Source organism: Drosophila rhopaloa, unplaced genomic scaffold (assembly GCF_018152115.1).
Source record: "Drosophila rhopaloa isolate 14029-0021.01 unplaced genomic scaffold, ASM1815211v1 contig_2, whole genome shotgun sequence".
In the NCBI taxonomy this organism is placed as follows: domain Eukaryota; kingdom Metazoa; phylum Arthropoda; class Insecta; order Diptera; family Drosophilidae; genus Drosophila; species Drosophila rhopaloa.
The window spans coordinates 26,491,730-26,516,295 of NW_025335083.1; the positions used below are offsets into that span (position 1 = coordinate 26,491,730).

At 42.3% G+C, this 24,566-nt stretch overlaps 6 protein-coding genes across 13 annotated transcripts in view; 4 read left to right on the forward strand and 2 right to left on the reverse strand.

Annotated features, from left to right (window-relative positions):
* Positions 1–24,566, reverse strand: part of LOC108049084 (1-phosphatidylinositol 4,5-bisphosphate phosphodiesterase classes I and II) — a 51,191-nt gene that overhangs the window by 12,888 nt on the left and 13,737 nt on the right. For all 7 annotated transcript variants that reach the window (XR_001769521.2, XR_001769520.2, XM_017130139.2 and 4 more), the window contains exons 2-4: positions 20,630–21,045; positions 9,628–9,774; positions 4–141 (exon numbers count right to left, since the gene is read on the reverse strand). Coding sequence is in view for 5 of the 7 variants with exons in the window: in XM_017130139.2 (XP_016985628.1) it covers positions 4–141; positions 9,628–9,774; positions 20,630–20,722 (378 nt within the window). In the remaining 2 variants the exon portion in view is untranslated. The remainder of the gene's footprint in view (positions 1–3; positions 142–9,627; positions 9,775–20,629; positions 21,046–24,566) is intronic.
* On the forward strand, positions 2,448–4,291 carry LOC108049085. The gene has a single exon (XM_017130140.2). The coding sequence runs from the start codon at positions 2,831–2,833 to the stop codon at positions 4,043–4,045; it is 1,215 nt and encodes a 404-aa protein (XP_016985629.2). The 5' UTR covers positions 2,448–2,830; the 3' UTR covers positions 4,046–4,291.
* LOC108049086 (neurofilament heavy polypeptide) lies at positions 5,594–9,633 on the forward strand. Of its 2 annotated transcripts, XM_017130143.2 has the most exons (2): positions 5,608–6,797; positions 9,387–9,633. In XM_017130143.2, exons 1-2 carry the CDS (start codon positions 5,753–5,755, stop codon positions 9,590–9,592), a joined length of 1,251 nt encoding a protein of 416 aa, XP_016985632.1. In that variant the 5' UTR covers positions 5,608–5,752; the 3' UTR covers positions 9,593–9,633. The 2 variants fall into 2 exon arrangements, with proteins under 2 accessions (XP_016985631.1, XP_016985632.1); XM_017130142.2 differs by lacking the exon at positions 9,387–9,633 and having other exon boundaries at positions 5,594–7,991.
* Positions 12,902–14,494, reverse strand: LOC108049088 (trypsin). The gene has a single exon (XM_017130145.2). The coding sequence runs from the start codon at positions 14,468–14,470 to the stop codon at positions 13,616–13,618; it is 855 nt and encodes a 284-aa protein (XP_016985634.1). The 5' UTR covers positions 14,471–14,494; the 3' UTR covers positions 12,902–13,615.
* LOC108049089 (lectizyme) lies at positions 15,422–16,373 on the forward strand. The gene has a single exon (XM_017130146.1). The coding sequence runs from the start codon at positions 15,439–15,441 to the stop codon at positions 16,270–16,272; it is 834 nt and encodes a 277-aa protein (XP_016985635.1). The 5' UTR covers positions 15,422–15,438; the 3' UTR covers positions 16,273–16,373.
* Positions 18,592–19,896, forward strand: LOC108049090 (lectizyme). The gene has a single exon (XM_017130147.2). It carries the CDS (start codon positions 19,078–19,080, stop codon positions 19,879–19,881), a length of 804 nt encoding a protein of 267 aa, XP_016985636.1. The 5' UTR covers positions 18,592–19,077; the 3' UTR covers positions 19,882–19,896.

Below are 24,566 nucleotides of genomic sequence, written 5' to 3' on the forward strand. Positions count from 1 at the left end.
TACCTGGGCAATGTCGCGCCGGGTGCAGCAAAAGTTGACGAACGTCATGTTAACGAAATCCGAGCCATGGCACACAGTCACCGTCTTCTCCTCCAGCGTGTCTTGTGGGCCCAGCGTCACAATCTGGCGTAGCTTGTTGTCCTGCAATCGAAAGATGAGCGTGGTCGTTATTAATTACCGAACGGACAAAGGGGTTGGGGCATCAGGGGCATTAAGGGCGGGGCACGCGCGCCAAATGAAGTTTTATGGCCCGGCAGTCGTAAATGGAAGCCATATCCTTGCGCGCTAATCCTGCGAGTGCAACAAAATTCATTTGCTCGCCTTGTAAACCAGTCAAACAAACACGATTCCCGAGCTCAACTGACCGGGGTGGGTGCCATATTTCAATTAAACGGCACAAATGGATTTACGAGACCGGGAGAACGTGCATCCTTGGCCAAAGGACCCACCCAAACAAGCCAACTCAACTGAACTGAACCAAGGGAAACGCAATCGAGCAAAGAACATTTCGACTCCGGAGCCAACTGGGTTAAATGCAAATCAGCCCGCGACGCAAGCAGAACAAATAAGAAAGAGTGGCATTTGTAGACTTTCCAGGCAAATGAGTACTTCTTAGAGGGACTTTCTTGTTACTGCAAAAGTTATAAATACATTTCTTTGAATGGAAAGACAGTGAACTGTATTCACTTCCAAAGAATTTATACACAAATCAATAACTCTGAACTGGTATTAAAGTACTTCAATGCTTAACTGTGTCCTAAATGTGTTTTAAAATGTGATGTTGATTATATAATTATAGTACTAACTATCATCAGTTTAAGTTGTAGCCACTTTAACCTTGAAATGTTTATATTGTGGAAAATTAAAAATATTACTCATACGCTTCTTTTTTCCTTTTTAGTTCAACACTTTTACCCGCTTAGTATTGTGCTTAAAAACTTATTTTTCCTGTCGAGCAGCCGTCTTTCTCTTTTAATATCCTACTGAGGGGGGACTCGGCCAGGGATTATCATCGTCCTTTCGAATGCATGACACATAGTTTGGATACAGGACACAGCGCGACTGCAATAAGGGAGCACAGACTTCAGAGCGTTGGCGGCGGCCAACTTAAAGCGGAAGTCAGAGCATGAATTTGGCACTAACTTTGTGGCCAGCCAAGACTTGGGGAGATTTTGTGTTTGCCTTTCTTCCTGGAACGCTTTCGACATTTGGGACATTTGTCAAACTGCCCAGTTAGGGTGGACCTTATCGGCAGGCAGTTAAGAGCGGCCTGACAGAGCGGAGACCAGCAATGTTATCTTGTGAGCTCGCCCATCGAATGCACAAGCTGGGGGTCAATAAAATTCTGGCGAATAACTTCAATGCTCTTAAATGTCTGGGGACTGATTTGACCTGCAATCTTCGTACGAAACTAAAACTAATAATGGTCAATGCCAAATAGAAAACATATTAAAATCCTGAATGTAAATTTAAAATCGATAATTTCTTATTATAATATTTCTGATTAAGTGTACCCCTCCTTCGTCTTTAGTGTATGCAAAACGGCCCGTTAATAGGCTTTACTGGTCAGCAATATTCCAGGCTCACGGATGGATGATGCGAAGCCTGAACCGAGCGGCTGAGACGACTAATTGAAAGGCTTCTCCCGTGCTCACCTGGATTTCGTCGGGCACTGGGGGCCATTAAAGAGACTTTCCGTTTAGCGGTGATAAACGACAACTCACCAATGCTGGGGATGCGGGGCAAACCCTGCTTGGCTCCAGGTAACGTTTATCTGCGAGCGTCATGATTTGCTTTTAACTAAAAACTAATTCCGGCAAATTTGTCCTTCTGAATAATGTAAATGGCTGTCATGGCCGGGGCTTCTGTTGCCGGCTCTCCGGGTTTCTCCTACGGGTCTCTGCCCGGATTTTTGGTCCGCCACCGTGCGAAGCGTAAAGCGGAAATGACTTAGGCGATTATCTTAATTGCTTCTCACGCTTCGCGCTCGGCGCTCACGCGAAGTTCCGCCCATTCACCGCCTCCCAATCCCAAGGCTTCTTTTGGCCTGCTAATCCTTTTGGCTCTGCTTAAAATTTGGATTTTAAGAACGCTCATCATAGGCCGCAAGAGAAGGGGGCCGCCAGTTGCCCGTGATAATTTTAGACAGCCCCCAATTCCAGTTATTGATTTTAAAGGTACTAATAACATAATACTCAACAAAGTATGGCAATTTCAGAAAACCAAAGAAAAATTGTACGCACTGCGGAGTCTAGTTATTAAAGAACAGAAATTTATTATATCAAATAAATTGTTTATTATTATTTCTTCTTTCTGTGCATTCTACTTTTACTATTTTAGTAGTTATCTAGTTTTTCATAGATACTTCAACAATTTAAAAACTGAATAGGATTGAATTACATGTCACATATTCATTATTAAACAAACGAAGAAAAGAACAAAACAAAAACATTAACTTGCTCGCTGAGCAAAACAAGTTTTTTATAAAAGCTAAAATAAGTTTCTAATTCAACATTTTATTGATTTCCACGAATTAAAAATAACTCGATCGTAGCGCTTAGGATCACGGAACGCAAAACTTTGGAACGCTGGATTGCGGAGGAAGGACATTAACGACACAGCAACTAACCTACGTACTACCTGTCATTCCAGTCGCACCAGGTTTTTGACTTTTATTCGGCAGTAGGCTTCAGATAGTCGATAGGTTTAGATAGAAAAAAGTAGTTTTTTAATTTTACAAAATTTAAAATTTTTATAGAAAACAAACAAAAAAAAATTTTAAAGCACAAATTAAGGTCTCAGCGCATGTCGCCATCGCAAGTATAAAGATATGAGCAGCAGGCGAACGATGGGCTCTGGTGGTGGTTCCACTCACACAGGGGGTCCCTGCAATCCATTCGGAACCCATGATTCTGAGATAATTCCCAGACCATATGAACTAATGCGTCAACGCAACTGCAAAGCCGAGAAATTCATACCTTTCGAACGGTATCCCAGCATCCGACCGCCGATGTCCAGGTGCAGTTACGATCAGACAAAGAACTGGCTGTTGGAATCGGTTGATCAGGGAGGCTGCTTGGACCATAACACCAGCAGGCAGGACGCCCTCCAAATTTGGAGGATGAGTCCGCACAAGTCCCTCAGTTATTATGGTGTTGCCGATGAGTTGAACCAACCGGAAGCCGTCAAGTTCAACAGGGCTTTGACAAGCAGCCTGGAACATGCCTTCGGTCCAAGAAGACGGGTTCCCAAGCTGTCACCGAATTCTCCAGCACCAACAGGACCGCCCCAACCCGCTCCTTTATGTCAGCCCCACATCCTCAATCGCGAGGCCCTGAGATCGGAGCTCCAAAAAATGCCCGTGGTGCGGCACAAACTTAATCCCAAGGAGGCTCTTGAAACGTTATTCTGCGAAAAGCCCCTGGATCCTATGGACCCTTTAGGCGTGGATGCGGCATCCACTAAAAGGGAGAGCTTGAGAGGAGCCCTGGATATGGAGAAACCAGAATCAAAAGCTCAAAATCACGGTCTGAGACGTAATCACTGGTACTGCCCAGCGAAATGTAGTGATCCGGAAAACAAGTGCACGGCCTACGAGTGGGCCAAGTACAAGTTGGACTCACGACCCTACGACGATGCCTTCCGCAAGTGGTTCCTCGAGCAGAAAGTGAAGCCAACAGAGAGGGAGCCGCACGACTACGATGAGCTCTATAAGCGTTTTCAAGCCTGCTTCGAGGTTAAACCCCAACCAGATCCCGATTGCGTGGCCTTTGCGAAGTGTTGTGCGGATATGGTCAAGAAAGTAAAAGAAGAGGGCGATGTTGGATTAGTAGGCGGAGGAGGTGGTGGAGGAGTTGGAACAGGAGGAGGTGGAGGTGGAGGAGGAGCAGTAGGAGGAGGAGGAGGAGGGAGGAGGTGGAGCAGTAGGAGGAGGAGGAGGAGGAGGAGGAGGTGGAAAAGGAGAAGGAGCAGGAGGAGGTGGAGGAGGCAAAGGCACTGGCGGAGGATATGGTGGAGGCCAATCTGGTCCTGGTCCTGCACCTGAAGGATCCACCAAGCCAACTGGTGATGGGAATAAAGAAAATATAGAAAAGAATACCGGCAAGGATAAGGACAAGGATAAAGGCAAAGATAAAGGCAAAGATGAAGGCAAGGATAAAGCCGATAAGGAAAATGATCAGAAAAATGATAAGGGAAAAGATAAGGGAGCAGATAAGGGAAAAGATAAGGGAAAAGATAAGGGAAACGTTAAGGGAAATGATAAGGGAAATAGTAAGGATACGGACATGAGCAAAGGTAAAGATAAGGTTAAAGATAAAGTTAAAGGCAAGGATAAGGACACGGACTTGAGCAAAGATAAAGATAAGGATACGGATACTGAAAAAGAGACGACCATAGCCAAGGGTAAGGATAAGAATAAAAGCAAGGATAAAGGCAAGGATAACGACAAGGAAAAAGACAAGGAAACGGACACGACTAAGACGAAAGATATAAAAAATCCCGATGAAGGAAAACTGAAACCCAGAAGCCCTGTCCCGAAGCTGAAGCCGCCCAAAGAGCCTATATTAGAAAGCACCACCGAAACGTCCACTCGGAATTTTTCCTATGCGTCCAGAGAATCAGACAAAGAACAAAACAAACAAGACTTTAATAATACAAAGGAAGTACCATCAACCAAAGAAGAAGTCTTTGATAAGCCTAACAAATCGCCAATTAAGAAACCGCCAATTAAGAAACCACCAAATAAGAAACCTCCCAATAAGAAACCCGACAGCGGAAGGCCCCCGACGCTCAGCATAGAGAAGGAGGAGGACGTGAAGGACCTGTGTCCACCCTGTCCTCCAGTAGACTGCGAGTGCTGCATTTGCGACTGTCTGTATGCCAAGAAGATTTCAATCTCCCCGGCTATGCAATCGGTGTTTGCCCAGGAAAAGATTCGCGAAATGAGAGAATACCTCCGGCGAATGAGGCACAAGGAGTACATGGAGTGGGCTGGTCAAAGGCCAATGGCTCACCAGCACGCCGTGGATCCTATTACCTGCGACAACTGCTTTTGCCTGAATCCAAAGATATCCGAGTATTGTGAATGCTTGGGCGCCCTGCAACATCTGCACCGACTCCTTCGCAAGAAGCATCCCATCGTCAACAACGAGCTGATCTTCAACCTCGAGGATCTCCGCCAAAGAATCGCCCAGCGAATGTGCGAGTGCTTCTGAGAAGTGTGTTTTGGCCCGTTTAATTGGCTTGTATTTCATTTGCACGTTTAAGTGCTCTTTCAAAATTTGACAATTGTATAATAAACGAACTTTTAAATAATCACAGGTTTGCCAATGTCATGGAGTCTAATTAAGGGGGGGTACTTACGAAAACCGTTTTATTTTAACGAACAAATATTTGTCTCAGCGCCATTTCTTTAAGACCTTGTCACCTTGTCATTGCTATTGCTTAATATTATATCTTAAATTTGTTTTAACGGTGCAGCTGCTGTACCCACACGATGTTTTAATGTAAACATAGGAATAGAAAATGTAATTCTTTAAGGCGGCCTTGAAATCCCTTTTATATTGATCTGCTGACAATTCAAATCCATTCTCAGAATTTTATCATGTGTTCAACAGACAACACCTAAATTTAAAAAAAAAAACCTGTTTCATTTTGGTTCTCAGATTGAACTTAAAGATTTATAAAATATAAAAAAAAATTGGACCCGAATCGGAAACACACCAAGCAGAGAATAGATAACATTATCGCAATGACGGGGAGAAATTATGCGCAGCCTCAAAGATCTCGGAGGTTTCTGGGAGGGCAGGGCTCACAAGGGGGCTCAGTTTGCCAAGAACCCGACCCGCTAAACACCTTTGCGGAGGAGCCGCGCACCATGTACCAGTGGATGCGATGGAACAACTGCAAGACCAACAAGCCGCACCTGCAGGAAACTTATCCCAGTATTCGACCGCCGATCTCCAAGTGCGACGAGACCAAGACCCTTAAGTACATCGACGATGCTATGGAGGCCAACCAATGCACAAGGCTCTTCGACTATGGAAAGGAAGATTCACTGACCGTGTGGAACTACAGTCCCCAGAAAGATACCCTGGGATGGTATGGCGTTGGATCGGGTTACCCTACTCCACAAGCTGCCTTCTATGACCGAGTCTTAAAGAAGAGCCTAAAGGCGTCGAGTCTTTTGCCCAAGCCGCCGAAGAAGTCAAACATAAAACCCAAGTGGGAGCTTCAAAGGAAGGCGCCCGAACCTAGCGGAGCATTCGTTCTGAATCAGGACTGCCTAAAGACCAAGCTCGACAAAATGCCCAACGTGAAGCGCCAGCTGAAGGCGAGTAACGCGTTTTCCTGGCTTCACTGCCCCCAGCCAGCAGATCCTGAGAATCCCTTCGAAGACAATTCGGGCTTTCCGGCGATCAGCAGGGAGCAAGCTATGGACATGGCAAAACCGGACCAGCCTCCAAAACATGGTCTGCGACGCAAGCACTGGTACTGCCCCCCAAAATGTGGCGAAGTGGAAAACAAGTGCACCGACTACGAATGGGCCAAGTACAAGCTTGATTCACGACCCTACGACGAAGCCTTTCAGCGGGAAATGGATGCCAAGAAGGAGGTCAAGGAGCCCGAGCCGCGAAACTACGAAGAGCTTTACAAGTCCCTGGTGTCCTGCTTTGTACAGGACCCAAATGGCCGGAATGATCTATGCGAGGCACTCGAAAAGTGCTGCAAGGATCCCAAGGACCCACCATCCCAAGGATGCAGCGAGTTCGTGCCGGATGGCGCCGGAGGAGATGGTGAGTCGGGTAGGGATAAGGGCAAGGATAAGGGAACGGACAAGGGAACGGATAAGGGAACGGACAAGGGAACGGACAAGGACAAGGGCAAAGGGGAAAAGGGTGACAGTGACGGTGCAAAAGGCGGTGATAAAGATAATGGTATTGGCGATGGTGACGAGGGCGAGGGCGACAAGGAAAAGGGCGAAAAGGAAAATGGCGAAAAGGAAAAGGGCGACAAAGGAAAGGGAGAAAAGGGAAAGGGAAAGGGAGAAAAGGGAAAGGGCGAAGGCAAAGAGGATGGAAAAAAAGATGAAGGGAAACAGAAAGAGAAACCGGATAAAGGGAAGAGCAATACCAAGGACAAGGAAAAAGACAACGAGAAGGGCGATAAGAAAATTAAAGAGCCGGAATTTAGATCTTCGGAGGAGGATCGTCCCTTGATGCCCCGTAGTACAGATTCTAATCTCCCACCTGGAGAAAAGCCAGGTGGCGATGGCTTTGGTGGCGGAGGCGGTGGCGATGGCGACATGGAAAAGGAAAAGGATGACCAAAAGGACAAGGGGAAAGGTGACGGCAAGGACAAGGGCAAGGACAAGGGCAAGGGTAAGGGAGGCAAGAAAAAACCTAAGCCAGTAAAGGACAATGATAAAGGCAAGGACAAAGGTAAGGACGATCAGCCGAATAAGGACTGCCCCTGTGAAATATGCTGTCCGCCAAAAGAGGAGGATTCCCCGCTGATCAAGGAAATGCGGCGGCGAGATCGAGAGCGCCAAGTGCGCGATTATCTTCGCCAAATACGGCACCGCCAGTACATGGAGTGCAAAGATCAGGCCTACCCAGCTCCGCACCACAAGTGCAATCCCATCGAATGCAACAACCTGTTCTGCGGCAATCCTCGCATGCAAACGCACTTCGGCAGGATCCAAGCCATTCAACAGTTACAACGTGCCCTGCAGCGGAGGAATCGGAAAGGCGATCGGAAAATCTCCAAGGATCTGGACGGACTGTTGACCCGCCTGTGCAACCGCCTGACCAGGAGTGGTGGCCACTGCGGATGACTCTACCCCAGCGCCCTATGTTTGTTTTGGTGTTACTCTATTAGTAATAGTTCGCATTTGTAAATTTTGGAGTCGTATCCGTTTTATTAGTGTCTAGCGCTGATTTAAAGCGATCGTAATTCTGTGATTTAAATAAAGTCGGATAACTAACTGATCTCCGTGACTTGTACTCCGCGGGTCGGAAGGGTAAAGACTTGCTCTCGGATGTATGCTACGATTTTATCACACATTTTTCCCAGTGGCCTCTTATGCAAGGTATTCCCTGTTCTTTATTCACCTTTTAAAGTGGGGCTTACTTATTAATTGGTGATTTAAATTTTAACAACTTTCGGAACGTAATTCTTCTTTACAATTAACTTTAGAGAATCAGAACATTAACCAAAATTTTTAATTTCGTATTTTGGTATCGGCCAGAATAAGAGGTTTTATATTAAGTGCTTTGTACGTAAAAGGAGCACTATCCAGCAGTAATTTACCTCAAAAGATTATGTTATCTTACTCTGGATTCCCATATTGGGAAATTATTTAAAGTGTGGCCCTTTTCATTGAACGAATCCCTCCAGTCGCGCCAAGAACGCTTTCATTTTCCAACTTTTTGTATTGCTTTGGGCAAACTGAAAGGAAAACCAAACTCATTTGGCTTTGGCCTTGGGCCTGTCGCGCTTCGCAACAACAACTACAACTATTATCGGGGAGGCGGGCTATGGGCGTGGCCCCAGGACGAGCAGCTTGATTTATACAGTGAAGCACAAGTGCCACACCCCAAGAACCAAAAAGGAAATGAAGCCCAATTAATTGCCATAATGGTTGGAGCACTGATGAAAAAATGAAGCAGCATTTATTGCACATTAATTTGATAATGTGCCGGAGACTGTTAGGATGGTGTAGCGTTGGGTAGAATTCGGACCCGGATTGGGTTTGAAATTACAGCGAAAGTTTCAAATGACTTTTCTGGTCCAAGGGGCCAGCATGAAATGCTTTACAAAGGTACCATGTTAACCATGATTCCTTGTCATTGCCAAGATAAATTTATTAACTTCCTCACATGGTCGATAGTAGCATACAATGCGGCGAGTCCTTCTACTATGAAAAGAAAATGGTACAAAAATGGAAAAAGCCTTTCGCAGAAGAAGGCAAATCTCACTACGGAAAATTGTTGCAACACACAGAATCACACTGGGATACCGATTTCTAGTCGATTTCCAAAGATGGGGACGCAAGGCACGTGACTTGGCTGGGCAATTCAAACGGGGCAATCTGTAGATTACCTGTGCTCTTATTCTTGGGAAATCCGTTCACAAACCTGTCCCAGTAATTGGCTTTTGATTGCTGCCGGCGCCAATCGAATACTTTTATTGGCCCAAAGCCATTTCCATTGCATTGTTCCCAAACATTTATGACCACTAGCTCACAGTGTAATTAATTTTTTTCTTTACAATTTATCTATTTTGGAGTTGCAGATGCTTCAGATTGACACCCAAAAACACAATGTTCAATGAGCGTGCGCTAATCAAACTAATATTTCTTATTTTCTCCAAATTAATTTTAGAGAGATGCGGCTGCTGCGGTATATGCTGCTGTACAAGAAAAAAGGGAGGTAAATCCTGCGAAGTAATCCCCATTCGAAAATCAACAGACGAATTCAATGAGAAAAACGGCGAAGAATGTTGTAACCTATCAAATATTAAATCTTGCATTGGTCTGAATGCCAACCTCCAGGAAAAAGTATCCGATGAAGCATCAAAAGGGTGGTGAACATCGTATAGAAGTGAGTAAGGATTAAGACGCACCTTTGGCCGCTTGGCATACTGTCCTGTGCGAACATCGCGTATGGTGGCTATATCGAGAATGTCCAATTCGTTGTTCTGATCGACCCAATAGAGGAAAAAGCCCTTGGAATCGACACGCATCGTCACCGGTGTTCCGTTGCCCGAGTCCTGAAATTAGAGATACAAAAGCCTTATTAATGAAAATCAAACCAAAACAAAAAACGCTTTGAGGAAGAGAAAGTCTAACCGGAATTGATAGCACATGTTATAATCAAAACACATTTCTGCCTCCGATTCGGGTCCAATAAATGATGAACACATGATATACACAATTGTTTTTCCAGAGTTTATTGAACTGCCCCCTAATGAATTTATCCCATCCAATTTCTCAGCTGAATTGCCCGCCTGAGTGCAGTTGTCTGTCATATGTTTTTTCTGCTTATTATTTAAGTCAAATTAAATGGGCATTTGCCGGCAGCCATAAATATTTAACAACCCCGGTCATCCATTCATAAAAGAAAAGGCTGGCGAAATGCGAACATTCTCTGCCCGCACAGCTACCAATGTCAAACAGATGTGGATTCAGAATAACGGCAGCCGAAATTAAAATGTAAATCGTATTCTTAATTAAGTGGTAGTCAAATCTGGCAGCTAGCGAACAAGATGTCTCGGGAAGCAAGCAAGTTGAATATCGCGTTTAATTGCGCGGGCCAAAAAAAATGTAGAAGGACGTTTAAATAGTGGGTGGACAGAAGTCGTACATATGATCGGTAAAGCCAAAGCAATCAAGTTGAGTGGGGAAAAGTGGGGTTTTCTCCGTAGCTTTACTTCAAGAATTGTGAGCCACTCTGCTGTCAGCAACAAGTATCAAAGTAACTAAAAACTTATTAATGATTTTAATGTATTAAAACCATTACAATAAAATTACAAAGAGTTAAGTTATTTAAATACTATTTAAGTTTAACATTTTTTAAGTACCCAAAAATGTTTTGGAGAAATTTTCTTAAATTTGTTCCGATAAGCATACAATTATTTTTTTCCAGTTAAGTTCCACGTCATTTTTTTTTTAATTTTCTAAAAAACAATTACTCATTTGGTAAATTTATTATAACCGCAAAACAAAAAGTGACTCTTTTTGCAAGTCTTTCTAATTTAAAAACAAAATCATCGATTCGCTATGCAATACAATTTTGAACCAACTAAAACTGTTTTTTTTTTATATTTAAGAAACTTTTAAAGAATGCCTCATACCTTTTGTTAATTTTAAATTCTCTCTAAAATATCAGAAAACATTTCAGACGTTACATTGATTTTTCAAAGAATAGATTTCTAATCTTAAACAAAAATAATTTCAAACGTTTTATTGACCAGTTAAATATCTCATATTATTAGAAATACTAAAAGTTCTTAAGTTTTAGTATTAAATTAAGAACTTTCACCTCGTCGATGGTAATTATAACCCAGTTCTTTCGAACCCCAAGCATTTAACTGTTTGCTTATCAAACATTTCCCCCACGGTTCCACTAAAATTAGCGGGTCAAATTCCTTGACCCCAGCAATGGCCCATTAAGATTAGGGAATGCTCGTTGCTATGACCAAAAATTGATGAGCTCCGAATACTCGTTATGAGCATATTTAATTTGCGCAGCCAAAAGTTCATTATCCCTTCGGGTTCGAATTTTGGGTTTGAGTTTAATGAACCCGCTAGGTGCCAAAGTGGCTTGCCCTCCCCTTTTCGCGGGAACAGGCGAGTTTCCCTAATAATTGAAATTGAAAACATCTACTCGGATTCGCCAACCCCCCAACCCCACTTGAGATATTCAATTAGGCTCATATTTTCTGCAGATTTTCAACCGGCTGGTGGGTTTGTTGATTGTTTGGGGAAATCCGGAGCGATGGCTCGTCCATCGCTAATTGGAATCACCACTCGAGTTGTCTTGGTTGCTTTTCTTGTTTGTCTAGTTACTGAAAACTAATTGAGTTCAGTTTGCCGCGGGAGGGACAGGAAAACTTTCGGTAATTCATTTTCAATCTGCAAAATTCATTGGAAATACAACATCTGCAGAAATTGTGTGTGAATTTCAGTTTTCACTTCGTGACTGCTCTTGAAAGCCCGAGCTGACAATGACTGACAATTGACACGCTCCTCAAATATTAAAATCCGCATCTGTATCTGCGTAAAATATTTGTGTGTGAGTGTGCGAATAGGATAAGAGCGATTACATGCATAATTCAATTGGTGTAACAGTTGGATCTGCTCCCTGCATGTCGGTCGGGTATATAAAACGCTTAAGGGGGACTGCAAACCAAGAAGGGAAAAAGGGATAACTGCCAGCTAGCCAGATGTCCCTTAGATAATGGCACTGTGGAAAAAGTACGACACCTTAATATACCAATATACTGGTATATCCCATAAAAAGGGAAATAAAATTATAGCTTTGTTGTTTTTAACCTATATCCATAGATAGTTTAAGCATCGAAATCGAAATATAGAATATTTCGTCTTTGTGGCGGCTGCAAGGGTATACAAATTTGGGCTTGCTAAAGTTTGCTTCCTTTCTTGTTTAGGATATTTTTAAGCATAATCTTTTTATTTTATTGTCAAATCTTTTTCATTTAAACAGATTCCCTCCCCTTAACATTTTTTCAGTGCATTTATCCATTTACACATACGGTAACATGTAATGCTGTAGAATCCATCTGTTGGTGACGATTGTCAAACGCCATTCTTCATTCTCCCGTCAATCATGCTTAGGGAACTGAGATCTGAAAGGGCTGTCAGGCATCCACAGGGTGGGGAGCAGTTATGCAGTGCATTAGAGGGCTCTTTGTGTCGGATGGGTGGTGGTTAGGGATATGCAAACGCTGCCAGGAACCACTCAGCAACTAGTTCAGCTCCCTCGAAGAATGTACTGGATGTTGCCTCGGACCAAACTATCAAAATGAGTTTAAACAGCTGCTGGGGGAAACTACATGTAAATTATATCATAAAATATGTAGCTCCTGTTTACAACCAATTTCCTCCCCTTATTTCACCCTACTCCTGATTAACCTGAGAAAGTTTTCCAGATACTCGAGAACTTTGCCTGCCACTGCTGCTGACGTTTCCCTAAGCCAACCGATTGGAAATGAGTCGGAAGATATTCTCGTCACCAAGTTCGCTGTGGGAGGCGGCTCCAAAGCTCAGAAATGATGATTAATGATGAGGAGGGGAGAAGTGGGAACCAGCTGGAGACCTTTCCCTAGCTATTAGACTAACCCGATTTTAATTTTATATCATATAAAAATCGCAAAATGTTTTAAATAATCGAGGTAGCTTTATTGTTTTTAAACAAAGTCTTTTTACAGAATATTTCGTTTTATTAATAGCTGCATATTCATTCCGGTCTGCCAAAATGTCCTTCTTTTCTTATTTTTAAAAACACGCCAAACATAGTAAATTATTTGAACAGCTGCCACTATAAACTAAAACGAATTGCATTCTAAATGGGATTTCATTTATAGACAAGACCCACGCCAGTTAATATAGTAAGCCATAAAAACGAAATAAAAACGCATCATTTTACGAGCCTGCACTTGTGCTTAAATGCTAAATGTAAAATAAGATTTGCGTTGCTTTCGACATACTCTACATTAGCTCATATAGTTTTGAAATTCATATTAACAAATTATTTTTAATTATTTAAAATTAAAAATTATTTAAATCCTTCCTAGCTTGGTAAGCACAAATTTCACAATAATCCAGGAAAAACCTTAACTCTGACCTTGATCCAACACCAAACTGGAATTCCTGGTGCACTTACTCAGCACTTACACACTGTCATATATCACTAGCTGATCGGCAATCGTAAATAGTAGTTCGATTTCGAGCAATCAGCCGTCCACTTATCGGGCAATAAAACACGGTTTTCGATTCGTAGTTAACGAGTTCCGTGATTAGATACGGTATTTACTTTAATGCGGTGGTAGAGTATTACGCAAAGATCTCCCCTTTGGCACCCCTTAAATCTCAGTTTAGCTGGTAGTAGGCGGCGATCACTTGGTAGATCCATCCCACGTAGGGCGGTACAGAGGTATATACAGTGGGCCGCTTGGCATAGCCGCAGGGCATATAGCTCCAGGATCCGAGGCCCACCAATTCCGCGGGTCCAGCCAGGGGCCAGTATACCAGGGGAGTGCCTCCGTCTCCGTAACAGGTCTTAACCTGCGAGCAGACCTGCTGATTCGTAAGAGGGGCATCCGCCGGGAGCAGCTCCTTGCAGGCGGTGCTGTTTAGCAGTGGAGCAAAGGCGTACTGCAACTCCTTGGAGTACTCATCGCCATCGGCATCTGTCAGTCCCCAGCCGTAAGCAGCCGCTGTCTTATTGCTATAATCATCCTTGATATCGGGCAGTGCGATTTGCTGAACACGAGCGTTGTACTCGAAACTTTCGGAGACATGAAGCAGGGCAATATTATCACTTCCAGCATTGCCAGTAAACGAACGATGAGTGGAGGCAAAGTCCACATAGCGTACTTGGGCGGCAGTAACGTTAGATCTGTTGATGATCCCCGCATATACTGGTGTTCCCACGGCATCTCCATTAAACTGTTGCAACTCCTTGACACAGTGAGCAGCCGTTAGAAGCCAGCGTTTGGAGATAATAGATGCTCCGCACAGGTGGGTATAAGTGGACCTTGTCAGGGACAAGGAAGCCAGGTAGGGCACATTATCAACGCCCTGCACATCGTAGCCATCGATGATCAGAGGCTGGATCTCCACGGGCACTTGACTGACGTCCCTCAACGTCAAGTGCTGAATGTTCGGGTTTTTAGCCGCTCCGGCCAAAGCCAAAAGGGGTAGCAGGAAAAGCGGCGATAACATTTTTACTGATACGGTTACGAGCTATTAAACGTCTAAGCCGGCAGCCGAAAAGGAATGGGGCTTTTATACTAATAGACTGAGGAGCTTTTGTTATCAGTACGAATAGCCCAAAGAACTAGTTCTGTTATTAAACAATATTTGGTATAAGACTAATTTGTATACCCTTGCAAAGGGTATTATAATTTTATGAAGGTTTTAAACAGAAGGTAAGTTAAAGTAAAGTAGAAATCTGTAGATTAGGTTGGTAACATAATTGTTTTATATCCGGTAATAACAATATAGTACCGTATAATAATTGCGAGTATGAAATCCAACGATGAAAGTATGGATAATTCTTAGAACCCATTTTAGCTTTGCAATAAGTTGTTCTAATATTTGTCGTATGCCAGCTTGTTTCCATAGCTCTAGAACTCATTACCCTCGTCGGGTAAAGCTGTGGCATATAAAACATGCAATTACCCTTCCGGGCGAGAAATGGTAAAACGAAGTGGAGTGCACTCCCGCATGCACATCCGTGCACATAATTGCCGCCTGTGTTGGGGCATTAGGGCCACATGCCCCGTCGTGTGTCTGTTGTCCAGATAATGTTTACGTAAACGTGCGGTCACTTCAGGGGTATGAAATACACTTTTAATTGGCTTTGCCCGCTAGCTGGAAGAACCCGTCGAGAGGGGTCAGTATTTTTAGCATCCTTTGAGACTGGGGCTTGGTCGACCTTGCCGTGTCAACACCTCAGTTAACACATTACGCACGACCACGTGGATGGAGTTTTCCAGGGCTTTTCCCACTCAAGGGTACGTTACTATAAAGTACGCGTTTTCCCAATCAGCCAATCCTAATCAATTCAGACGAAATAAACTAATCGCCAATTACGATTCATAAATCTATCTGGTAATCTATAGTGAAAGACAAGTATAAAAGGGGCTTTCCGCCGGAAAGGCAGAAGACATTCTTCGCAAGTCAGCAGAATGAAGTTGATCGCTGTAACCCTAATTGTTGCCCTGGTGGCCGTCGCTCAGGGAGCCAAGCTCTCTGACAAGCTGGCCAAAATCGTACCCAGTTTTGCCACTGGCTTCGTGATCAACGGCACGGAGGCGGCACCCCACTCCGCCCCGTACATCGTTTCCCTGGCCACCAACTACGCCAAGCATTCGCACATCTGCGGAGGCACCATCGTGAGCAAGGATTGGGTGGTGACCGCTGCCCATTGCATTTCCAATCCCGTTGGCATGAGCATCATTGCCGGACTCCACACTCGTGCCGAGGTGGATGAGCTGACGCAGCAGCGCCAGGTTGACTTCGGCCGCGTCCACGAGAAGTACAGCGGCGGCGTTGGCCCCTACGACATTGCCCTTCTCCACGTGAGCGAGTCCTTCATCTTCAACGAGTGGGTGCAGGCCGCCACCTTGCCCAGCCGCGAGCAAGTCCATGAGGGAGAGACCCACCTGTACGGATGGGGACAGCCCAAATCCTACATCCTGACTGCCGCCAAGACCCTCCAGACTGTGACCACCGACATTGTGAACTTCCAGGAGTGCAAGGAGGCCCTTCCGGAAACCGCTCCTCTGGCCGAATCCAACATCTGCTCCTCTTCCCAGGAACAGAGCAAGTCCGCCTGCAACGGTGACTCCGGCGGCCCACTGGTCGTTGAGTTCGAGAACGCCGCCTCTGAGCTGATCGGCATCGTCTCCTGGGGCTACATCCCCTGCGGATTGGCCAACCTGCCCTCCGTCTTCACCAAGGTGTCCAGCTACGTCGACTGGATTACTGACATCCAGAGCGCCTACTACAAGCTCTTCTAGATCGAAGGGAGAAACCGGTAGTCAAATCTAGCCAAGGGTCAGAATCACTTTGGATCAGAGCCATGATCGATTGTTGAATAAATGCATCCAACTAAAAATTATCTTGACTTTGTATTTATTGAAAAGGGTGACTAAACATTTTTAGGTTCAAGTTAGTAAATAGGTACAATATTTGAAATTTCACGTGCACCAAAAACGCTGAGTTCAACAATTCCAAGCCCGATTTTGTTAAATGGGTTGACCATGTATTATCACAGACCCTATATCGAAAATCTTTAAGTCCCAATATAAATGGTAAAACACTTTTTATATTATCTTCATTTGTGATTTTAGTGTTAACGCATATGAGTTTATTATTATATTATTAGTGCAATAATTTGTTCAAGTTTTTATAATGATTTATATTAAGCATGAAATCATACATAAAGGTATTGAACTTTTAGCATAAATTTATATATTTTTAGTAGTTCTAGGTCCCGAGGGCAATTGTTTGGACCTGATATGTGTTTATGCTTAATCACAAATACACAAGGCAGTGCTAAAATCTCATGAGAAAGTCTTTTAAAAGATTTTACAATAATGTTGTGAAACTTTTAAAAAAATCGAAAACTATTTCAGTACATTAAACGCCCAAATATCCACCAAAGGAAGATTCAATTCTATTCCGATCGGTTGCGAAATAATTGCAAACAATGAAAGTCCAGTCTTTGTTTGGTCTTACCAAGGTTATATATTTAAAATTTATGATGTTTGATTATCGAATTCATCGATAATCAGAGCTGGATTAGGTTCCGTCCAGACAAAAGTTTGTCTCTTTATTTATGGCTTCTAATATAAGCTCAAGAAAAGGCAAGACTTTTGGAGGCGTGCACCATATAGAGTCCAAAAAATCGAAAGTCATGCACTAGGCCAATCAAAGCGTTCGAGTGGAAGCTCTCAATCGGTGAGATTAGAAAAGTGCTTACTAGAGTGGTTAATTTAATTTAAAAAGCTCTACGAAGCTTTTTTTCAGTGTTAACATTTTATTGAAGAAAAGTTAAAAAAAACAGAAATTACCAACTACTTAAAACAAGAAGGGAAGCTAACTTTGAGAAGCCGAAGTTTATTTACCCTTGCAGCTTTTACAAATTAAATCGTCTATAAAATGACTATATTTCGATTTGCTTGCGTTTACTGTTCAAACAGTGAATCTCAGTAATTATGTTCATTTTCTGATAATTTGTTGATAGTTCCTACTGCAGCTCGTCAAATTTTATAATATTAAAACCGTTATTCTGAAATGGCTTAAAATTACTATATCTCGCAGTATTTCCGACGAAGTCATTTCAATTTGTTTTTGCGATTTTTCCAATGGAAGCCATATGTTATAAGTCGTCCGATCTGATCAGTTTCGACTTAGAAATTACACTTATGGGAAAGTTTTTAGCTTTTAAACTGAGAGTCTAGCTTGCATAGAAACGGACAGGCGGATATGGCTAGATCGACTGCTGGTCAAGCTGATCAAGAATATACATATATGTATCCTTTATGGGGTCGGAAATGTGCCCTGATATTTGTTCTGCCAGGGTATAAAAATATACAAAATTGCTCTATTCTCTATTTAGTTTGACCAACGTTTTAAGAATCACTGAGCTTTTCTATTTTTATACCCTTGCAGAGGGTATTATAATTTCAGTCAAAAGTTTGCAACGCAGTGAAGGAGACATTTCCGACCCTATAAAGTATATATATTCTTGATCAGCATCACCAGGAGAGTCGATCTAGCCATGTCCGTCTGTCCGTCTGTCCATCCGTCTGTCCGTCTGTCCGTCCGTCTGTCCGTCCGTTTCTACGCAAACTAGTCCCTCATTTTTAAAGCTATCTGCTTGAAAGTTTCCCAAAAGTTGTCTTTCTATTGCAGGTAGTATATAAGTCGGAACGAGCCGGATCGGGCGACTATATTATATAGCTGCCATATAACTGAACGATCGGAAATGCCATAACTTTGGTGTTTGTAAAGTTAGGAAGTTGGGATTTTCTATGGGTTTTAGTTTTGGCCAATCAATCCGACCTAACAAATTTCATAAGGATCGGCCGACTATATCCTATAGCTGCCATATAACTGAACGATTGGAAATGCCATAACTTTGGTGTTTTTAAAGTTAGGAAGTTGGGACTTTTTATGAGTATTAAGAATACATCATATGAATAATTTTGAACAATATAATTTACAGAATATTTTGCAAGGGTATATCAACTTCGGCTCCGTCCAAAGTTAGCTTTCCTTTCTTGTTTGTAATAAGACATACATTAATTTTTGTTCTATACAGTTTCGAAAATAAGTAAATACAATCAGGGACAGAAAGCTTATTGGAGTTCTGGTTTATTCACACCTCACTTATCTAATCATCACGAATAGTTTGCGAAAGTCACATTAACTATCTATGCAAGATTTACTAATGTTTTATGACCAGCGGAGTACGAACTCAAGATAACCCCAAAAGACTCTTAAACAAAGTGGCAATATATAGTATAGTGGCTTCCAGATTCAGGCCAAGAACTAGACAAGTTGACTGCAGAGAGGGCGTTTCTGTGCTTCAAGTGCAATCAGGCGCTGCAGATTAGCACGCTAATCAGTCAAAGGCGCCACTACAGGACAAAGCGAAATCATGACGGGGCCAAGAATATGCCGGTCAGAATCATAAATCCCTCAAAAGATAACGATAACCGATCTTACTGAGCTTGGGGTTCAAACTGGAGATTGGACTCACCTATAAAAGGCGCTGACCGAATTGGCAGAACAACAAACTCAACAGGGAACTCAAAATGAAACAATTCGTGGTCCTATTTGCACTGGCTCTGGCTACGGCCTCTGCTAATTTTATCCCCCAGCCGGGATTCCCCGAGGGTCGCATTATAAACGGCTATGAGGCGGAGAAGGGGGAAGCTCCCTTTATCGTATCCCTGCAGTCCACGTCCGGCTCGCACTTCTGTGGAGGAAGCATTCTGCGCAAGGATGTCGTTTTGACCGCAGCTCATTGTTTGACCAGCAAAGATGGTCAGGTTGTAGCCGGCGCTCACAGCTACAAAAACAAGGAGGATGTCCAGGTCAGGAAATTCACCAATGCGCAGTACGTGGTCCATGAGAAATACAGCGGTGGTGTGGGACCCAACGACATCGGTCTGATCCTGCTGAAGGACAATCCCTTCAACCTGAACGCCGTCTCCCGCGATGGCAGCAATCCGGTGTCTGCAGTGAACCTTCCATCCAAGACATTCGAGGGCACCGGCGAAGGCTTTCTGTATGGCTGGGGTCGGGACAACTCGGGATCCCTGCCAGAAAATCTGCAGAAGCTGGACACCAACGTCATTGGTTACAGTGAGTGCAAAGCTGCATTGCCCTCCAACAGTCCGGTGGCTCAGTCCAATGTGTGCAGCTACACCGCCGGAAAACCCGACGGAGCCTGCAACGGAGACAGTGGCGGTCCGCTGGTGACCAAGTCCGAAAGTGGCGTCGTCCAGCAGGTGGGCATCGTCTCCTGGGGATACACACCATGTGCAACCACCACATATCCCTCTGTCTTTACAGCGGTGTCTGAATTTAAGGATTGGATCAACGAGAACTGTTAGGGCCAGAAGCCGATAACCGAAACTATATCACATAATAAACGAACATTCTGTAATCAATCAATCCAATCTGTGTTTAATTAGGCAACGATACTTTAAGTAATGCTTCTTTTTCAAAGAATATAGGGAAGCCCTTTCTGTCATAACTCATGTTCCTACTCCGTGGGTATACAAAAACCAAGTCAATCCAAGTCCAGAAAAGTCCTGCAGCTGTTTGGAAAATTTTATTAAATTTCTTTAGCATTAAACCACAATCATTTAGAAGTATGCCACTTTGAAATCGAATGTTTGTAAGAAAAGTTATGGGCTTCGAAGTGCAGGTTTTAGGTTACTTTTCTGCAAAGCCATTTTTTAAAAATTTGGAAAGGGGTAACACTATAAAAATGACGAAAAGTCGACCCCAAAATACAAACCAAGTTGAGAACACAGATTTTTAGAGCATTAAACAACAATCATTTAGAAGTATGCTATTTTGAAATCTGATATCTGTATGTTACATTATGACAAATAAACAGCAAATAGTTAAGAAGCTAGATCAAAAATGGAATGGAATTGATGACCATATCTATGTTATCATATTTTCTAGGAAGACGAATAAAGCAATATTTTACACCTAATGAATCAAGTAAATTGTTCAGAACATTATTAATAACATCAATCATAGATTCCACTACAAATAATCTTGAAGAAATATTCATTTCAAATACTTGATAAAGCTTAAATGTTTTATCTTTTAATGCTTGATACTCACATCGTCCCATCGAATGAACTTTTCCCCATCTTGTAAAGCTTGTGGGACCTCCACACTGGCTGTGGAGATGTACGTTCCTCCGGCGCTCATCATACTGACTGGTTTTTGGATTCGAATTTTTTACTCGACGAACTCTGTTAAACACTCTAGATTTTCTGGTTGCTTTTTGGAATCGCTGCAGCTTCCAGTTTCCGCTTAGCCGCTGCTCGCCATTTCCGTAGCTGTACTTGCTGCTGTTTCTGTCGCAGAATTCACCTGGATGCATACAAATAACTCCATGGTCCTGGTTCTCGTCCGAATCATGGACGTGGCCCGGGCCACAATTAGAGCGCCGTTGTTTTTGCCTCGCCTACGACCCTTTTTGGCTGCATTCTGCGCCTTGATTCAAATTTCGGGCGCGTGCTGCTTAAGTTTTACTGAAATTGCACAAGGAAATGGGAAAAAGTTGGTCAGCAAAATAATCGGTTCAACAAGTCAGTCACTTTAAAATTACTTTAGTCTCTTAACGAATATTGATTATCTATAACATTTCTGTTTTTGTTTTGGTTTATGCATTGAACTTGGGAAAAAGTTGGTCAGCAAAATAATCGGTTCAACAAGTCAGTCACTTTAAAATTACTTTAGTCTCTTAACGAATATTGATTATCTATAACATTTCTGTTTTTGTTTTGGTTTATGCATTGAACTTGGTATTTATTCAGTTTAAATTAAAGCAGACCCCTCAAAAAGGTCACCAATTTCGAGTAGCCAATGTCGTAAATCATTTTAATATCTGTATATAATGATAGCCCTGTGCATCTCTACTTCCAAAAGAGTCTCGTCGAACAGATAGAAATTTTCCAAAAAGACGAAAAGGCTGCATGATTAGTCTGGCGCCTTTGTTTATCTGCTGATGCAGGTCAACCCTATTACGGGAACTCAGAAAGGTCAGGAGCCAAGGTCCGTGTTCTGTACCCTATAATGGGGTTTTCATTCACCAATGGAACTCCATTCATTGGGGGGCATCCCATTCAGAGCTTGCCTGCTTTGTTTGCCTATTTTCGGGCTGCTGTCGTCGGCCATTGTGTTGCGATATTCCCTTGTAGTTTCCTTCCCCTTTGTCTTTTGTTTGGGTTCTGTTTTTTGTATTCGGGTGCACTTCATTTATGCAGGAAACCCGTTTTTCGGTTCGCTAATTTGGCGCACAAACATTTTCAATTCTAATTAGCAGACAGAGAACTCTTAACCTGAGCATTATCGAGTGGCTTTAAATAGACATCCAGTGCTGTTTTCGCAACTTAAGTAAAATTAGTGGTTTCCTAATTTTGGCACAATCCACTTAGGAAGACTGAGATGACAGCTTATCCAGAAGTGGAATAGAAAAAGGAAAAGTCTCACACGTGACTACAGGTTTAATACTTTCGTAATTTCTTTTGACCTTGTCATAACCAATTTCAGTCAAATCCGCCAGGCAAAACCGAAACTCAAACCAAAACAGAATCAGAAACAGAAACAGTAACTGAAATAAAACAGAAGCACCCAATGAAAATGTAACCAAAACTTTTAGCCAAAGGCAACACACATTCAGCAACCCAAAACAACACCCATGTATGTACACTGATAAAGAAAAATTAACAAAAAATTTTAAACTTAATGTGAAAACTTAAAAAACAATTACTTATACCTAATTAGGATACAACAAAATGTTTTGTTTTTTAACCAAGTTTGGGAATGACTCCCACGGATAAACCAATGTTAATACTTAAATAAATGTTTAAAAGGCAGTTAGACTTGCACAATTATAAATAAATTGGATAGTATTGGATTGGAAATAAATTTATTTTTGTATCTCCTATTGAAGAAAAGGTATTTACATTAGTAAAAGCATTTGTATAAATTGATTTATAAATATATTCATTTATGTTTACAGTGCCTTGATCATTACTGTACTCACACATGTATTCTGAAGGAAGTCATTTGTTTGTATTTGTTGTTTTCGCAAATATAATTGAATTTGTGAATTAACTCTGCCTTTTCCTAGCTATTTTCTGTTTTCAAACGAGTTTGTAGGTCATAAATTTGCAGGCTGCCAAAAGGGGAAGTAATTAAGCATTTTTATTTACTTTGGTGTTCCGCTTTCTAGTGTTTTTGGTAGGGCAAATGGACTTCGTGTCGATATCGAAAATTGTTATCGTAAGTGGAATGAAAAATGCGGGATGTGCCTGCTCGATTTTTACCATTTCCATTATCTGCCCGCATGATAGCATTTTTTTGCTCTGCCTATTTTAACTTTGCAAATCGTTTTAAGTGTTTTATGAAAAACGGACAAAAATTTATTGCAGTCAATTTGCAGATGTACCTCAGAGAGGATGGAAAAGTGGGGGGTTGTGACTGCGGATACACAATGGAAATCAAAGCGCCAACATGGATTTCAAGTGACTTTCCCCCTCGCTTTCTCTAATAAAGAGAAATAAAGCGATGCCATGAATCATGCATGCGACAGAAACATAACAAAACGCTTTGCTCCAGACTCCCCTTCTCTCAGGTTTTCCTGACTCGCTGTCCCCAGTTTACTCTACCTATCTCGACAGGAAGCGGCATAAATCAAAGTGCCAGTCAAAATATGTTTTCCTTTGCCAGCTCACATTCAAGGGTTAAATGTTGATATATGCGGCAAACCATGGAGTACTTGTTATTGGCTGGTTTATTGCCGACTGCCAGTTGAACCTTAGTCGAATTTATGGATCAAATAGAAATATTTTCCGCTCGAAAAGTAGTTTGCTGATGTGCAATATAACATTTACTTACAATTCTTAATGGGTCTAGTCGTAATGTACTAATAAACTTTCTCATTCTCTCAAGTGAAATATGGTGATAATAAATACAAGATCCAAAAATATTATATTATATTATTCAATTACCGATAATTTTTTGAAATTCATTAAAGAGCACAAAGTTAATAGGTGTTCGAAGCTTTTTTCTTTTCCAATGCCTCTCTGTGTATTCTTTTGTACACTAAGGACTGGCTTTTAAGTACCTGCACTTAAGTGTCCATTTAATTCTAGGACAACTTTCCGAATGAATTGGGATGCCACGGGTGACACGGCTTTCTCTCTAGCTCCTTCTTTGCCACCATTTCCGGGAAGTGTGCGGAAGTTGCTTGTCAAACGGCAGTCTTCTCCAGCAACACGCTCCACACACAGACACCAACATGATAATCAAATCAAGGCACCAGCTATTTGGTTAATGTGCATGACAGCGTCGCCGGGAAAACCAAGGGAAATGCGGGGGAGAAGCGAAGAAAAGGCTGAGCGGGTCCAAGGGAAAGTTAAAATGTTTAAAACTGAAGCAGGTGAGAGTCGAAAGATAAGAAAACGCTAAGGGAGGTGGCAGACATTTTTGTAGCATGCTTTTAGGAGCGACAGATTTTCACTCTCTATCATTTTCCAGCGCGGAAATTGCAGCGACTGCCTGTGGCGCTCGAAGTATGTGTGTTGTGTGTACCGACTATAATTTTATTTGTGGTACATAAAACTTTGCCAGGCTTCATCTCTTTTGGCCAAGACGATGCGAAGGCCAGAAGGGAATCACATTAAACTAATTGCTTTAGCTTGTCGTTGCTGTTGTTTCCATTGTTTCTGCTCCTGTTGTCGAGTGTTTGATTGTTAGTGCTTTTAGGCAGGGTAAATTATATTTGCTTGTATGCCAAAATGGTTTCTGTCCGCATTTGGCAGCCATTAAAAATTAAAAAGCTAACGTTACAGCCAGCGATTTAAGAAAAAGAAATGATCTTTAAATATGCCTTACATTGCGAACAATTTAATCGATAGTTCAATCTTTAACTTTGAGTCAAACTTAATGTATCTAGATTCGAAACATAAATGGGATTCTGTCATGGGCATGGTAAATTATAAAAGTCAATTTCAAAGAACTGCTTCAAACTCAGACATAAAGTTTA